General features: G+C 36.7%; 1 protein-coding gene across 1 annotated transcript in view; it reads left to right on the top strand.

The window, feature by feature from the left end:
* Mat89Ba (nucleolar protein 6 Mat89Ba) overlaps nucleotides 1–7196 on the top strand; it is a 54340-nt gene extending 47144 nt beyond the window's left edge. Inside the window, exons 19-22 of the mRNA XM_053786344.2 lie at nucleotides 1721–1980; nucleotides 2177–2371; nucleotides 3506–3607; nucleotides 4683–7196. Of these exons, the coding sequence (XP_053642319.1) occupies nucleotides 1721–1980; nucleotides 2177–2371; nucleotides 3506–3607; nucleotides 4683–4817 (692 nt within the window). The 3' untranslated portion in view covers nucleotides 4818–7196. The remainder of the gene's footprint in view (nucleotides 1–1720; nucleotides 1981–2176; nucleotides 2372–3505; nucleotides 3608–4682) is intronic.
* Nucleotides 7197–18199: the final 11003 nt, after the last annotated feature.

Here is an 18199-nt window from a genome sequence, read left to right on the forward strand (position 1 = left end):
TCCCTTAGTTTATACACTTTCACCTCCCTCTTACTTGTTGTTGCCACCTTCCTCTTTTCCCATCTACCTCTTACTCTAACTGTAGCTACAACTAAATAATGATCCGATATATCAGTTGCCCCTCTATAAACATGTACATCCTGGAGCCTACCCATCAACCTTTCATCCACCAATACATAATCTAACAAACTACTTTCAGTACGTGCTACATCATACCTTGTATATTTATTTATCCTCTTTTTCATAAAATATGTATTACTTATTACCAAATTTCTTTCTACACATAGCTCAATTAAAGGTTCCCCATTTACATTTACCCCTTGCACCCCAAATTTACCTACTACTCCCTCCATAATATTTTTACCCACTTTAGCATTGAAATCCCCAACCACCATTACTCTCACACTTGATTCAAAACTCCCCACACATTCACTCAACATTTCCCAAAACCTCTCTCTCTCCTCTACACTTCTCTCTTCTCCAGGTGCATACATGCTTACTATAACCCACTTTTCACATCCAATCTTTATTTTACTCCACATAATCCTTGAATTAATACATTTATAGTCCCTCTTTTCCTGCCATAGCTTATCCTTCAACATTATTGCTACTCCTTCTTTAGCTCTAACTCTATTTGAAACCCCTGACCTAATCCCATTTATTCCTCTCCATTGAAACTCTCCCACCCCCTTCAGCTTTGTTTCACTTAAAGCCAGGACATCCAGCTTCTTCTCATTCATAACATTCACAATCATCTCTTTCTTATCATTTGCACAACATCCACGCACATTCAGACTTCCCACTTTGACAATTTTCTTCTTATTGTTTTTAGTAATCTTTACAGGAAAAGGGGTTACTAGCCCATTGTTCCCGGCATTTTAGTTGCCTTTTACAACATGCATGGCTTACGGAGGAAAGATTCTTATTCCACTTCCCCATGGATATAAAAGGAAAAGTAATAAGACCAAGAACTATTAAGATAAAATCAAAGAAAACTCAGATGAGTGTGCATAAATAAACATGTACATGTATGTGTAGTGTGATGTAAGTGTTGGTTTAGCTTTGTCAAATTACTTCTCAGTTAGAAAACTATATCACCTTTTTTCATACTAACTTATTGATTTTGAATAATGCTTCTAAAGCTTGTTAAAACTTATTTTACCACTTAAAGGCAGTCAAAATGTGTGAGAAGATTGTATATGTGGTTAAGTCCTCAGATATATACAGTGGTACAGGTGCAAGTTTGACAGTACCAACAAACTGTGCTGGAAACACAAATGCAACATCTAGGATATTTAATTAGGGGACATTTATCAGTCCAGTGCAGAGATAAAAAAAACACAGAATATATCGGGAAAGGAAGTGAGGTGAGGAAAGCAGGATCAGGTCTCAGGATGTCAAGTGCTTGAGTATGTATTGCCTGCTCCTGTGGTGGGGTAAATTCAGCTTGGCTAGCACTCTTGAGGTGCTAAAACAACCTGGATTTTGGGTCAGAAGCTGCTATCCAGGCAGTCTTAAGACCAACACTTATGCAGATTGTTGTTCTTCGTGACCAATTTGGCATCTTTCCATCTCGTCAAATGCTCTTGTGAATTCCTGTGTTTTATGCAAGCATTATTCAAAGTTATAGTTAGAATACACAAAAGTGCACCCTGTTCCATACTTTATAATAAGATTGTCAAAAATGATTGCTAACTAATGAGAATAATTTGTCTTTAAGTGGAAGATGTGGCAGAGCTCAATCGACTTTTCCTCACCCAGCGCTCGGCTTTCCCACACATGTTTATAGTCACCCCATATGAGTTACGATCTGTACCAAGCACTGAAACATCAGGTGACTTACAACGACGATATAAACTAGCTTCTATGTGGACCAAAACCTCCCCATCGGTACAGATATTATATCGAAGTAAGCAGCTAGCTGAAGCTGCCCTTAGTTTTGTAAATGCCAAACTGTTGAAAGGTGTCCTGAATTTCAAGGTGAGAATTATGGTATTTCATATTTATTATAAATTTTCTTTTCTTTATAAACATACCTGTAAATTGCTTGAGTAGCTTACGAGCACACTCATGTATAATATTCTTTGCCTCACATTGTTCAGCCTAATTAAAAAATTAATTTTTTTTTCTTATGCTTATTTGAATCACTGAAAATGTTTGCCTTTGAAATTTACAGACTATTTTCCGACCCTCATCTGATGACTTTGATGTTGTCATTCACTTGAATCATAAGCATCTGTGCCGTTTAAATGAATCTGTTAACTGGACTTCACCCAAGCCACTGAAGATTAAACCCTATGAACGCCATACCAACGAATTAATGCCTATTGTGATGTTTGATGCAGCTTTTCTGTATTTAAAAGAACTAAGGGTTTGTATATTATTATCTTACCTTGAAAAAATTCATAAGTAATTTACACTTGGAGAGAAAACTTATGATGTTTCCTTCTGTTCTGGACCACTGTCAAAGTTACAAGTGCCACAGACCGAAACATAATAATACACAAATAACCCGCACTTATGAGAAGGAAACTTTTTACGATGTTTCGGTGTGTGACTAGTTAATGGTCCAAGTCAGACCGAAACGTCACCATAAGTCTGTTTCTCCTACGTGTGGGTTATTTGTGTATTGTTCCAGTCGCGGTATTGTGCCTTTTTATTCTCGAAACAACAAGTTTCCTCTCCTGAGTACAGCTTATTTGTGATTTGTTCCAACCATGGTATTGTGGCTTTTTCTTCTTCCTGAAAAGTTTGTTTTTATGCTTGTTAATTTTCAAGTTATGCTTGCTTTTATTCCAGTTTCCTGCTTGACAAAAAGTTTTTAAACTATTTTGCTGTTAAATAATGTGTACGATTGATTGTTATATACATTATGCCTTTTATTTAAGGTGTAATTGGGGATAACAATGTCCACGTTTGCTTAAACTCCTTTCAGCAATATCTTTGTTCTTTTCATTTTCTGCTTATTGAAATGACTGCCTTTATAATGATACTCTACCCAGTCAGGGGCAGCTCTAGAGGCTTTATGTAAGAGGGGCTATGGGTTGGCTATCTGGTTGAAAGAGGGAGCAGTGGGACTTGTATTGAAGAAGTGTTGATGGAAATTTTGAAGGCTTCACTCCTACCTCTTGTTCCCCTTCCTTGGTGCTGCCCCAGTCTCTGCCTCTATCTGTATTGCAGTCTGGTCATTTGTTTGTATTGTTATGCATAATAATGTATTTTATTTTTGACAGTCTCTCAATCCATTGCGAGATGTCTAGAAAATAAGCCAAATTTTAATTTAAATAAAAAGGATTGCTTGTTTCAGACTATTGCTTTTTTTTTCATATTGATTGGAATACTTACACTTCTCTTGAAAATCATTTAGGGAATATTAATGCCAAATTATATACCTTTATACTCAAAAATTTTTGAACCTTATAACATAAAGGATTCTCTTCACAATTACTTTTATTCTTTCTTTATTGATAAATTGGTTGTCCTGCTAAAAGAATAAATTTTGCAGGATGCATTTAATCATGTGGCACTGTTCTTCTACGATGAACATGGAGGAAAGTTCGTGGGTGTTGTTTGGAAGCCGTCGGCCCTCCTACCACAGGAGCTCAAGGTTACACCATCTGCTATTGTTTCTTCTAAAATAACATCCTTTGCTTCTTATTCTCTGCTGATTTATTTTTTAGGCCATTAAAATTCTGCATGCAAGATTAGTGACCATGTACATATTCTTAAGCATTTTAGTCATATACAATATCAGTTATGTTCTGTAGTTGGACATATATATTCATGTTACATGGGTGTGAGGCATGAGCTTTGAATGTTGCAGTGAGAAGGAGGCTGGAGACAAATGTCATGTTTGAGGGTGGTGTGTGGTGGGAATATGTGGAGAATTCATTGCATAGAAATTAGAAGTGTGTGTGTGTGGGTTTACCAAAGGTATATTCAGAGGGCTGAGGAGGGGTTCTTGAGGTGGTTTGGGCAATTAAAGAAGATGAAGTAGAACTGGATGACTAAGAGGGTATATAAATTAGGGATGGAAGGAAGGAAGGGTAGAGGTCATGCCAGGAAGGATTTGAAGGAGAGCATAAAAGTTTTGAGTGCTAGAGGCTTGAGCATCCAGCAGGCTCGTGTAAACGTGTTTGATTAGAGCTAGTGGAAGCAAGTATATTGAAGGCTTGATGTATTGTTGGAGTTTGAGCATGGTAACAATTATAAAATGATTCAAAGAAGCTGGTTTATTGGACTTGAGTCCTGGAGGTGGAGAAAAGAGCTTGCACTGAGATTGGGGTGGGGATGTTGCAGTTTGAATTTTGATGGTCAGACAGCTATTGAATGAATGATGGTGAATGTGTTTCCATTTTTTAGGGTCACTCTGCCTTGGTGGGAGACATCCAGTTTGTTAAAAAATGTTTCCCCCAGTTTAGTATCGATGCCTACATTTCCTGGAATATTTGTTGTAAGAAACACGTTGACCATGAACAAATGTTCTTGTGTTGCCCAGCTGCAGCTCCTCAACCTACAAGTGCTATAATTAGCACTGTATTTAATAGATAATATTCATGTTACCAGAGTGTTTAGATACATTCTTTGCTGTATCTGTTTTCTTTTATATCAACGAGCTGCACATTCATTATCGTTATGTACAGAAAAGGTTACAAATATGGTAATAATAGGAAATGTTTCAGGTGGGTGGACTGGAGGGTCAGCAGCTGGTAGGTGTGAAAGAAGTGAAGCAGGTGACCAACATCGAAGCAATTCTTGACGATTTCCAAACTATTGGTGTCGATCTCGTCCGCAAAATATCTGTTAAGAACACATAAAACAAATTTATGTTAAGATACGTGTTTGAGCACAAGACTGTGCTACCGTAAATATTGTTAGTTTGCTGATTAGTAAATTCGAAAGGAAAAAATTCAGGTACACAGTGTTTATTTTTCATCAGAGGATCCAAATTACAAAATGCTTTTGTTCTTTTTACTAGGAATTACATTACAATATTTTTATAATAAGATAACTAATTCCTAATAAATTCTGCTCAAATGTTTGAGTGATCAAATTGTCTAGCAATTATACACAGTGTCTGCTGTAAATAGGTTTATGGGAAATAAATGTGTATAGCGACCTTCATAGGTATTGTGTGATTTAAGATATAATAAAAAATTAAAAGATTTATTGGTTTTCAAATTTATACTCATTTAGAATTTCTCTAGAAAATATATGCAGTAGACATGAGCAATTGATTTGTCATATAAAATGGTTTACATGAAGTGTAATTAAGGAGAGTGAGTTGGGGAGGAATGAAGCAGTGCAATCCTTATTAAGGAGAACAAGAACAGTGGGCTACTGGCAGCAACAGCCTGGTTGACAAGGCAAACACCAGATGAGCCTGGCCTGTGGCCGGGCTCTGGCAGTAGAGAGATTCTTGGAACTCGTCAAAGGTACATCAAAAGTAAAGGGATGTGGTTAGATGTCTGTATGAAGTGACTGTTTTAACTCTCATTGTCTACAATGGATCACCAGCATGGGTTTATCGCTGTCAATATACTTATAATAATAAAAATCCACCCCTTATTTGTAGATATGAAATACAGGTGTGGTGTTAGGGGGATATATAGAAGAATCAAAAGACTGAGGTTACTATAGTCTGAGGTAGTATAGGATAGTTCTTATAAAATTCTCACTACTCATCTTTGGTTTTTCCATATCACAAATCTTTCACTACCCAGCATATAATGTATATTAGTATATTTCTTTAATGACTTTTAAATTTAGCCCATTTCTCAAATCTTAGTGAAAATTTTTCTATAATATGCTGTTTGGAATGGCATCTTCATCAACGGTGGTCTATGAAGATTATCATTATGTCAGGGTAACTATCCCTTCCACTTGGCAGAACTTTTTGTCTTAGTTTCTCTTCATAAAGAAAAAAATTATCCAGTAGTGTTATACACTGGTTCCTAGGTTTCTTTATATACTCCTAACCCAGGAACCTAAAGTTTATCAGGCCTTTGTCTGCACAGATTATATATTAGGATTTTTTTTTTTAACACTGTCTCCCTCAGTGTCAGTCCTGCCAAGTGGCACAGTCACACACACACATTACAAGACAGTGAGTAAATGCTTGTGAGGACTCCACATAATGACTTATCCAAGTGAGGTGCTGCGCTTGTTTTAGGGATGCAAGCTGATCCTGACAAGCAATTCTGCAAGTTGACCACCAGCTAATGTTTCCCAATGGTTGGAGATATATAATGGCCTCGACATGTCATAATTAGTCAACGATGAATAGGATATGGGTAATTCATGGAAATACCTCGAAATGGAGCTAGTGCTTGAAGAGGAGGAACTAGAATGGCCTCGAGTCCTAAAAGTACCATGATCTGTATGTACATATGGTAAGTACTGCATTTTTCAAAATTTTGAAAAATTTCTGTGGCCATGTGACAAATATACTCTTGACTGAGTGTTTGTCACATGTGGCCAGTAATGGTGATTGTGATGAGTAGAGATTAAAGTTTTTTATGTGATTGTAACATTAACAGACAATTTTGTGACCAACAGACTTTGTTGTTTCCAAAACAATTGACCCATCACCTTTTGTTACTTATTTTTGAGTCTGTTAAAATGAGACCTATTCAGTCTGGGGTTTAATTGTGTTCTGTGGTAAACACTGCTGCTTTCCACATATTACTCATTGTGCTACAGAAAAATATTTTATAAAATAATGTTCCATAGTACCAGGATTGAACTGAAAGCGAATGCATTTTATTCCTGTCAGTCAGGCAGTGGCCAGGACAGGAGCAGATGAGAAGTGTGTTTAGTTCAGTATGTGTAGGAAGGCGGCTAGGTGAAGTCTTCATGGGTTGGCAGTAGTTTGAGTAGGTAATTTTGGTAAGTTTTTTAGTGTATACTATAGGCATTTGTGTTTAAGTGCTCTCATGTTTATTTGTAAAGCCCTAGTATGCAGAGGCCTGTTTATGCTAGAGTACTGTATGGTGTTTTGCCTGCTGGTAATTAGTCTACCAGGCAGAAGTGAAGAGGGGGGTATGTATGTCATGGTGCCTTCCTGATGATTTATTTTGTTTAACTCATTAGTAGCAGTGTGCTAATGAGCTAATGTGAACTGGAGTGTGGTAGTCTTTTTGGAGTAGATTGTAAGTTGTTTACAAGTTATTCATTAATATAGATACATTTTTATATAGGCGAGTTTTTGTCCTTCCTTCCTAATAATAACATTGTTTAATATATGAGTACATGCTGGCCCAAGAGTTGCTGTGTTTTTCAGTGTAGTTTAAATGCCCCTAGACAGCAGTGTGAGCAGCCTTTAGAAGCCAGGACCATTTTATTAAAGTTACAACATCAAAGTCGTAACACTGGACATGTCCACGCATGAGGCACAGAACAGCATGAGCTTGCACCAAACCTCCCATCCCTCACACAATTATCTTCACTGCCTTCTCACATTATATACCATAACACTGAGGGAGTGAGAAAGAGAGATAGTACAACTGCTGCTAACCCATACAAATAACCCCATTCCTCTACAACTTATATCAGCAAGACAGAAAAGATTGCATCTTGATTCAAGGTAATAAAGGATTGCTTCAAGTTCTGTGCATTAATGCTTTGGGTGATTTAACATGCAAGCTTATGCTAATTTATCACTCCCAGTCCCCATGCTCTAAAATGTAATGACAAAGCCCCTGCTTTTTATTTGGTGGTGTAACAAGGCAGCATGGATGAGTGAGGCTCTGTTGCGTGGTTAAGCACTTTATTATTTTTGCAATAAAGTTGAACCTAGTGGACTTTTAACAATTTAGATGCAATAACCCACATAAAAGTGTCATGGGATGAAGCTCCCCAAATATTTGCAAATGCAAATCGAAGGAAATCGTAACCCAGTTTAGTGAATAATTTCACAGGTTTCCTCTCAGTAGTTAAATACAGGAAATTGTTAATACAAGGAGGACAGTGCCAGGTGAGGGCTTTGGAGAAATGCAGGAAGAAGACATAAGTGAACTTAGATGATGTCAAAGAACAAACTGCAGAAATGGAAGAGAGCAATTCCAAGTTAGAATGGAGGTAGGTAACACACGAGGATGAGATATCACTCATGCCAAAACAGTTGACCTTAGAGATCCACGAGATGTTCCATAGTATTGGCAGTGTTGCAGATTTTAACTGAAAGGTACATCTGACACATCCAGAAGCATTACTGTGAAATGGAGACTGAAGCAGCTGATATGATGCCTTATCAGCTGTATAAACTACTTCTGGGTGTATCAGAGCAAAAGTGCCTTATAGAATACCTAAGCATCATGGTAGATCCATCAGATAAGAACAATGTTGATCACAGCCCAAAAACCACAGCAATGCACCTCAACCCAAGAACCATTGCCATCCACCTCAACCAAGTAGGGCCACTAGCACCTCTTTTTCTGACATCGAGATCACCAGAATTTAAGGTAAGAAAAAATAGTTTTTCATAAATTTTGTGTCTACATTTACTCCTGTTTGACTGTCTGTACCTCACTACATCCAACTAGGTCTACTGGGCAACATCAGCCCTCACCACATTTTTACATCAATAAATAGTGACTTCTACAGTGAAGTTATCAAAGACTTTAGTATTCTGATGAATTAAGAAATTTACAAAAATTGGCTCATGGTAAAATGTTTCCTCTAATAAATTTCCTAAATTGTACGTCAGTCTTTTTCCACATCTTGTCAGTATCGCCACTCCATTTTTCTCATTCTAAGTTTCCCAAACCCTTTACATACAAACAGGCTTCAATGATACCTACTCGAGCCACTTCGCCTTGACTCTCTACAAATTCACCAGTGGAGATTTACAGCTCTTGTGGCTTGAAATAAAAATTATTCAGTCACAACTAGAGGTCATGGCATGCCCATAATTTAAGTCTCTTCTATCCACCACAAGAGGTAAATCTGTACCATACATGTATAGCACTTTGACCTCCTCCATCTTTATTTACTGTACTCTGTTACAGGTTGTTCTTGATGTGTCTTATAGTGTCTCAAGCCAAAAGACATTGTTGTTTAAAGAATTGTCAATGTGACATGTTCATTACGATTTAGATGCAATGGACCAACCCCATTGTATCCAGATTTTGTCCATTTGTTCTGATCAACAAAAATCAGTTTCAGATTCATAATTTGGATTCAGTGGACCCTCAACTTTAATGGATACCCCATTTACCTATTAGTCTGTTCAATTGAAGTTTCACTGGTACATATATATATATTGTCAACAAGCCAGCCATCTCCTGTCAAGCTAAAGTGAACCAAAGAAAAAAAAAAAAAGAAGAAAAACACATTCACCACTATTCATTCAGTAACTATTTCCAGAAGTGGAAAGACAAGCCAGGTCAAATAACCCTCTGAACTTCAACATTCCCACTCCTCCTCCTCCAGGGCACTGGTATTGTACTTTCCACCTCCATATATATCACTTCAGGGATGCAAATAAATAAACTGTTGAGCAATGTTTATTGCAAACTTTGTGTAGAAATATAAGCATCAACAAGCACAAATATTGTGCAGATGTATTTTGAATGCATATGCAAGTTGTTATAAATGAGGACATGGCAAAATAAAGCAACAAATCCTGGTGACTTAGATTTACTCTTGTTAATAAATTGTGCTATATAGATAAAACTTTAAAAACTTTGAAATTATAGGTAGGTAAAGTACTTAGACATTTGTAAAATCAAATATATATAAATGGCTACATCATCTAATTTTGGACAGATTAGAGCCTTTTAATATCTTAAACCTATCATGAATTACATAACAGCAGTAAATTTATTTTAACAAATTTCTCAAATAGAATTTACTCTGATAATAGCACCAGGTTATTGTATGCTGTGTCTTTTAGTTGTAGCTAATCTTGTACCTAACAATATAATACTTATCAACAGTGCATGAGTATTTTTGCACATACATTTTATATGTATATATATATTCACAAATACATACATACATAAAATTATATGCATACATACATATAATACATGCACGTGTATGTGCATATATCAGGGGCAGTCCACGCTAAAAGTTTTTCCACTGTCATATTCCACTGAAAGAAAAAAAAATCACACATTTTAATAATTTTAGGGTTCATTTAGGGATGCCCCAAGAACCTCAAACTTTTTTTATTTTTTTTTAGGTGGGGGGGGGGAGGAGAGCAGTTGTATAACAAAACTAAGTAATAAATAAATAATAGACCAATAATAACAAAAAAGAATTTCCTATTTATAGGTGGTGAAAATCTGTTGCTGTGGTTCTTCTCCATGAATTGCAATCATCACAAAGCTTTACATAAAATTTTTAGCACAAAGAAGGAACACAACAAAGGGGAGAGGAGACAAAAATTAAGAAATTATGCTTTACTCCTCCATCAGTGGGCCACCCTAAAATATATGTACTGTACATACATTATATAATACATATATGCAAGAATCGCAAACAATAATACAAGATGCAAAAAACCATAGGGGGAGTTGCATAATAGCTCTAGGCTTTTTGTGTTGCTATCAACACATCAGGAGTTTGCAAAGTTTCAGAAATGGGTAAGAAATCTCAGCAGATTCGTTCTGAGGGACGCTTGTTAGGACACATCTTAGAAGTGTCCCTTGGAACGAATCTGCCGAGATTTCTTACTCATTTCTGAAACTTTGCAAACTCCTGGTTATGTGCTGATTGCAACATGAAAGGCCTAGAGCTATTATTCAACTACCCCTGTGGTTGTTTTGCACATGTGTACACACATGTGCACACATGTGCACACATACATACACATGTACACACACATACATGTACACACACATACATGTACACACATGTACATACACACGTACACAATGTACATACACACATGTATACACACACACACACACACACACACACACACACACACACACACACACACAAGGAGAGGTTAAAGGGAAATCGAGCTGATGACACTAGAGGAGGATATAAAGATATATAAAATACTGAGAGGAATTGACAAGGTGGACAAAGACAGGTTGTTCCAGAGATGGGACACAGCAACAAGGGGTCACAATTGGAATCTGAAGACTCAGATGAATCACAGGGATGTTAGGAAGTATTTCTTCAGTCACAGTTGTCAAAGTGGAATAGTCTGGGAAGTGATGTAGTGGAGGCAAGATTCATACATAGCTTTAGGAAGAGGTATGATAAAGCTCATGGAGCAGGAAGAGTGGCTTAGTAGCGACCAGTGTAGACGCGGGGCCAGGAGCTGTGACTCGACCCCTGCAGCCATAACTAGGTGAGTACACGTACACACACACCACAATTAGGCGAGTACACACATACACGTACACACACACACACACACACACACACACACACTGTACATATACATACACACACAAAATGTACATACATGTGTACACGTACACATACACACGTATGCACACGCGTACAGACACACGTACGCACACGCGTACAGACACGTACACACACACAAAAGGTAACAGGAGGGAGCTCTAATGCCATAGTTAAATTGACTCATTATATTTAGTTTCCTAATATATTTATAGCATAGTAAAGCTCCCTCCATTATCTTTTTCTAACACAACTGGACACAGCTCTTACTATTGATAATGTTTCAAGAATACAGCATGATGCATTTTTTACCCATTCATATAAACTATGAATTGTGCATATGAGTTTGTGTTTGTAGTACCCAGTTCATATGGACAGGGAATTTGTAAGTTTATGGTGATTACAACAGTAATTATAATTGATGAAAAATGGCAGGTTACATCATCATAAGGGTACACTTTGGTACGTATATCCCTTTGATAGTGTGTTACCTCTCCTGGATATACGCTATTTCACAATGGCAGGTTCTGTTACTTAAGGCTCGACACCATCAATGAAACCTTATCAAGTTACTAGTCCATATAATGTATAATAGGAGGTCTTTGTGCCATACGTACGGCCTGCCATAACTTTTCCACATACTAAAACCGTTGTTTCAAGATATAGAGTACCATGAGCTTTGTAACAAGTCCTGGCACTAAGTGTTTTAACAGTATCTTTGCTCATGATAGTGGTGTGCTGAATAACCCCTACAAGCTTAGCACTATTTTGTGAATATAATAAGAGGGGTTGTTATCTTGTGTCAAACTCCACCATTTTTTTGAGTACTGGTACAGCATTTCCAAAGGTATATCCAAAAAATGTAACAATTTTAAATAATTGTTATAATAATAACAACAAGGAATAACACTAGAATTATTGTATACAAAACTTAACAGTCGAAACTTCTCACTGCTAATGATGGGAAAAAGGTGAGGGGGGTGGGGGGATGGGGATTATGGAGGTGGCAGCCTAGTTGTGCACAGCTTACATCAGTCACCTGGAATCTATGGTATTGCATGGTTCACCAAGGATGCTTGACAGAATAGCAAATCACTAGCATGGGAGTTAAATATTTCCTTGCACTGTAGCTATGTACATACTTCAGCAGTAACCCTATTTGCCATTGAACAATAACTATTCTCTCTGGAGCAGAAAAGTAATTTTGGATGAAAGAAGTTAAATCTGTTTTGTTTTTATATATACAAACTTGAGGCAAACAGGAGACATGTATTAAGTCTATTTACTATGTTACATAACAGTTATGTAGATACAATGGCTTTAGAATGCATATGAAGTGACAAGCCCATAAAACTTAACAATACAGTACTGTATATGATACAACAGCATTTGTGCAAATTAATATACAGCATTTCTAGCTTTGAAAAACAGTTAAAGAAAATCTATAAAAAGTACAGTTTTAACTTGAACACTGGTACTGTACAGGTACAAGATGTATCTTATCAATACCAGCTCTACCATATATATATCCTTTGTCATACTATTCAGTGTTAATTTTTAACATTAATAAATAATATGATTAAATGTTTGACAAAACATTTTATATTTCACTCTGAATCATGTACGGATGCTCCTCGCTGTACGAATGTTTGACTTTATGATGATGCGATAGGAATGCTGTACGTACTGTACATTTATTGATAGGATAAACTTGTATTCATTTATTTACTTTTCAATACTGGTATTTAGTTAGTTACAGTAATTATTTTATTTACTTATTCAGTGACAGTTATTTAATCATATCTTTACGTTCAACTCACGATATTTTCAACTTACGATGGGTTTGTCGGAATGTAACCCCACTAAGTAAAGCAGCACCTGTATATACAAGAGTACAAAGAAACATCTTTCACAATGGCAGTCAAGAATGATTTTCTGCATGTTTTGCAATTCTGCCTTACCTTGTTTATTTCTCATTAATACCATTAGTAAACTTCTATCATCCATAGCTATGTTATTTTGTACAAAAATTTCTTAATGGGTTGCAAAATCTATTTAACAAAAGTTTTCCACACAGCAGTTACTAGACAGGATGCTGCAGGTATAAGTATCTTATGATTATGTATATTAAAGGTATTTATTCTCATATGTTGATTTAAGAAATTGAAATAATGTACAACTTACGCTAATAGAAATTTAAATGATTTTTTCGTATTTGAAGAATGTACATTATATCACATTTGAGAGTTCACTTCACTATACTCTTATAATCAAATAAAGCACTAAACAGACAAAGGTCATACTATGTTCTTTTAAGTACTAATATTTATAATATATATTTCAGTAATACTACTGCATATATAATCTGTAGTCAGGTTAGTTATGCAGTGCATTAGCCTCTACAGTAAAATAAAAGTACCCTTTATATAGATGTTATAACTACATATAATATTTTTGGGAGACAAGCTTAAGTTATATGAGCAATACCAAGCTCTTTGCTGCTCTTAAGTGCAATGTATTCCCAAGCTGTCTCTTCCATTATGTTCAGGATGAGAGTATTATTTTCAAGACCAAATGCAGAGCAGGAAGAGTATTCAACATTTCACCAAGACAACCTCCATGGGAATAACAAATGTAGGACACAAAATACTCGCCTGTATGTGGTAGCAAGGGTCGAGTCTTAGCTCCTAGCCCCTCTCTTCTAGTCTTGTTGGCCCTGTTATACCTATTCTTAAAACTGTATGTGGAGTCTGCCTCCACCATTTCTTTGAGGTCATTCCACTTCTTGACCACCCTGAGACTGAAGAAATATTTCCTGACATCCCTGTGACTCATCTGTCTAACTTCCAGGTGTGTCCCTAAGTACCTGTTTCTCACCTCTCAAACAGCCTGTCTCTGTCTGCCTTAGCAATTCCTTTGGCATTTTGTATGTTTATCGCGCTGTATAGTCCTTGTGGCTTAGCGCTTCTTTTTTATTATTATAATGTATGTTTATCATATCCTCTCTAGTCCTTCTATCCTCTAGGGTCATTATACTCGATTCCTCAGCATATCTTCATAGCTCATATGGTGCCAGCCAGTGTACCAGCGAGATAACAGCAAATACAGGAAAACAACCTTTTCAGATATTGACAAATGAGCAAGGGGTCTTGACTGCATAAATAACTTTTTACATTGATTATTAATTATAAAAAACTGATAGCAGTGCTGTATGACACTTGTAGGTTTAGCACTTAGTTTTGATGGTAATAATAAAAACAAATATAAATGCTATGCATTTTCATTGTACAATATTACTTTCACAATGTTATACCCTCGCAGTGTTTTACCCAGATACTAGTTTATGGTTAAAATAATTTATCTTCGCACTGTTATACCTACATAAATACTAATCTCTGGTTAAAACCATTGTTATGATGTATGTATATTGTATTTTAAGAGAAAACTCATGCTCAGCCACCCTTGTCAGTGTCACAAACTCTGTTACACATATACTGTCACAATTACTACATGGGATGGGATACATTGTAACTCCTGTCAACATCATAGTTTTTAGCAATTAACGGAATCCCTCCTATTATGACTGAGGCAAAGCTTAACATAGTTCAAACTTCCTCTAGAACTGCTGGGAAATATTTTGAAGTATCTGATGTGCAGTGCATCCTTTGTAGTGATTTTGACATGTTATGGATGAGAGTACAAGATACTGACAAATATTGGCTTAGCGTAAGAGTATCATTTTAATACAGTGTACTTCCTAACCATAAACTAAAGCTACGTAGTTAATGTGAAAGTGGTTATAAAATAAAGACACTGTATGTAGAATGTACGTTTACCTGGTAGCACTGTATGACCCTGGTAGTTTAGTGCTTAGTTCTGATTATAATAGTAATACATTTATCTGTAAAACTGGAATGTTAGTAAGTTTCACTTTGTGTTGCCAAAGTATCTTGCTTGTTAATTTCTTAAATGTGAACTAGTCCAAGGTGTCATTATTCCCCTTGTATAACACTTGTATAATGTCAACAATGGCTGGCATTGTACAAGCCTCACTGTACATCCATACTTTGATATTCTTGAAGCTGTCTTGGTGGAATATCAAGAAAACTTAGATCTCTGCTCTGCAATTTGTGGTTTACCTTTCCACAATTTACTTGTGTTTTGGAGCTTAAGTACAATATATCAGATAAAAGAGAGTAAGAGTTTGAACAAAGATAGTTTAGAGAGGTTGCATTGGTGCCTGCTTTCAGTACATCACTCGAGGAATCTCTCTAAAGCTTGCTGTGCTAAGGTGTAATTTGAAGTGGTGAGGCAAGTGACCTCAGTCTGGGGCTGAAGGTGGGTTGTTATTCACTTCTGGGGGTGATAGTCTTTAGTAGCTGGAATCACCATAAGACTATGGCATGGATGCAGCTTCAATGTACAGGCAAAGTATCAAATTTTAAATTTTCTGAAGGAATTTTTCCATGAAAACCATCTCAGTAGGTTTCCTAAGCTGCACAAGCCCACCCAAATAGTGTGTGTGTCAGTGTGGAGCGAGGCACTGCTAGGCTCATCCTCCACCCTGTCCAACAGCCCCACCATCCAGTAGTCACACTTTCCTGGAAGTAGTGGTAACATAAAGCAAATGCAATATATTCATCAACATTAGTATATCTTGCACATATGGTGAGTGAAATGAGTATGTAATCAATTTATTAATGATTCATTAACCAGACATATACTAAAAATTGACAGTTACTTTTTGCCGATGATACTGTGCTTATGGGAGATTCTAAAGAAAAATTGCAAAGGTTAGTGGATGAGTTTGAGAATGTGTGTAAAGGTAGAAAGTTGAAAGTGAACATAGAAAAGAGTAAGGTGATGAGGGTATCAAATGATTTAGATAAAGAAAAATTGGATATCAAATTGGGGAGGAGGAGTATGGAAGAAGTGAATGTTTTCAGATACTTGGGAGTTGACGTGTCGGCGGATGGATTTATGAAGGATGAGGTTAATCATAGAATTGATGAGGGAAAAAAGGTGAGTGGTGCGTTGAGGTATATGTGGAGTCAAAAAACGTTATCTATGGAGGCAAAGAAGGGAATGTATGAAAGTATAGTAGTACCAACACACTTATATGGATGTGAAGCTTGGGTGGTAAATGCAGCAGCGAGGAGACGGTTGGAGGCAGTGGAGATGTCCTGTCTAAGGGCAATGTGTGGTGTAAATATTATGCAGAAAATTCGGAGTGTGGAAATTAGGAGAAGGTGTGGAGTTAATAAAAGCATTAGTCAGAGGGCTGAAGAGGGGTTGTTGAGGTGGTTTGGTCATTTAGAGAGAATGGATCAAAGTAGAATGACATGGAAAGCATATAAATCTATAGGGGAAGGAAGGAGGGGTAGGGGTCGTCCTTGAAAGGGTTGGAAAGAGGGGGTAAAGGTTTTGTGGGTGAGGGGCTTGAACTTCCAGCAAGCGTGCATGAGTGTGTTAGATAGGAGTGAATGGAGACGAATGATACTTGGGACCTGACGATCTGTTGGAGTGTGAGCAGGGTAATATTTAGTGAAGGGATTCAGGGAAACCGGTTATTTTCATATAGTCGGACTTGAGTCCTGGAAATGGGAAGTACAATGCCTGCACTTTAAAGGAGGGGTTTGGGATATTGGCAGTTTGGAGGGATATGTTGTGTATCTTTATACGTATATGCTTCTAAACTGTTGTATTCTGAGCACCTCTGCAAAAACAGTGATAATGTGTAAGTGTGGTGAAAGTGTTGAATGATAATGAAAGTATTTTCTTTTTGGGGATTTTCTTTCTTTTTTGGGTCACCCTGCCTCGGTGGGAGACGGCCGACTTGTTGAAAAAAAAAAAAAAAAAAAATACTAAAAATATGGTATTCATTGATGCATGTTAGTAAAATTTGGTCATTAATTGCCCAAATTACAAAATAATTATCCTGGATCCTTTACTAGCATGTTTATAATGAAAAATCACATTATAAAGAAGACAATATTAAGGTAATATACTGAAAGCCTGACATTTGTGCTATAGGCACATACAATCATGATAGTGAAGATGGAGAACTTTAATAATAAGGACTTTGTAAACAAGTTGTAGGGGGTAATTTCTAAAGATATATATATATATATAGTGACCATAGGCTAAACCAAAGCTATGTACAGTATAGCAGTGCTGATGCCTAAAATGGAGTAACCTTGAATAATAATGGCCTAAGGTTTAATTTCAGTGCAATTGGAATTTTTATTTTTAACACGTTAGCCGTCTCCCGCCAAGGCAGGGTGAAAATATATATCTAAAATAAGTGAACTGTGAATTTATATTAATAGTAATTTCTTTAATTGAAGATAATGATGACTGCAATTTAAAGATAATTCAGATTACTTTCACCAAAGGCATCATATTCTACTGCCAAATAAAATGGAAGCTGCTTACTCTTCAGGCATATTGATTGCTGTGTCACGGTCTTTTTCCTCTTCTTGGGATCTATTCATCTTGTCACATCTCTCTTCCTTGTTAGATCCATCGTTTTCCTCTCCATCATCATCTCCTTTTTCACTGTTTTCATCATCATCATCATTTGCATTATTAGAGGAGGCATCTTCTTGGTCTGGCGGTAGTTGGTATTGACAGCGTTTCTTCTGGCATCCTGGGTACCACCAGTAGCTCACCACTCCAAGAGAGAGACCACTCAGTAGATTAGGGATGAGAAGAGCCATTATAATGTTCTGAACCTCAGTGTCCCAGTCATAGTTAGTGATGACCATGTCAGGGTTTGCTCGAGAGTAGTAGCAAGGAAATATGGAGCCCTCGGGGCTATAAACATCAGCAA

The sequence above is a fragment of the Cherax quadricarinatus genome, chromosome 42 (genome assembly GCF_038502225.1).
Source record: "Cherax quadricarinatus isolate ZL_2023a chromosome 42, ASM3850222v1, whole genome shotgun sequence".
In the NCBI taxonomy this organism is placed as follows: domain Eukaryota; kingdom Metazoa; phylum Arthropoda; class Malacostraca; order Decapoda; family Parastacidae; genus Cherax; species Cherax quadricarinatus.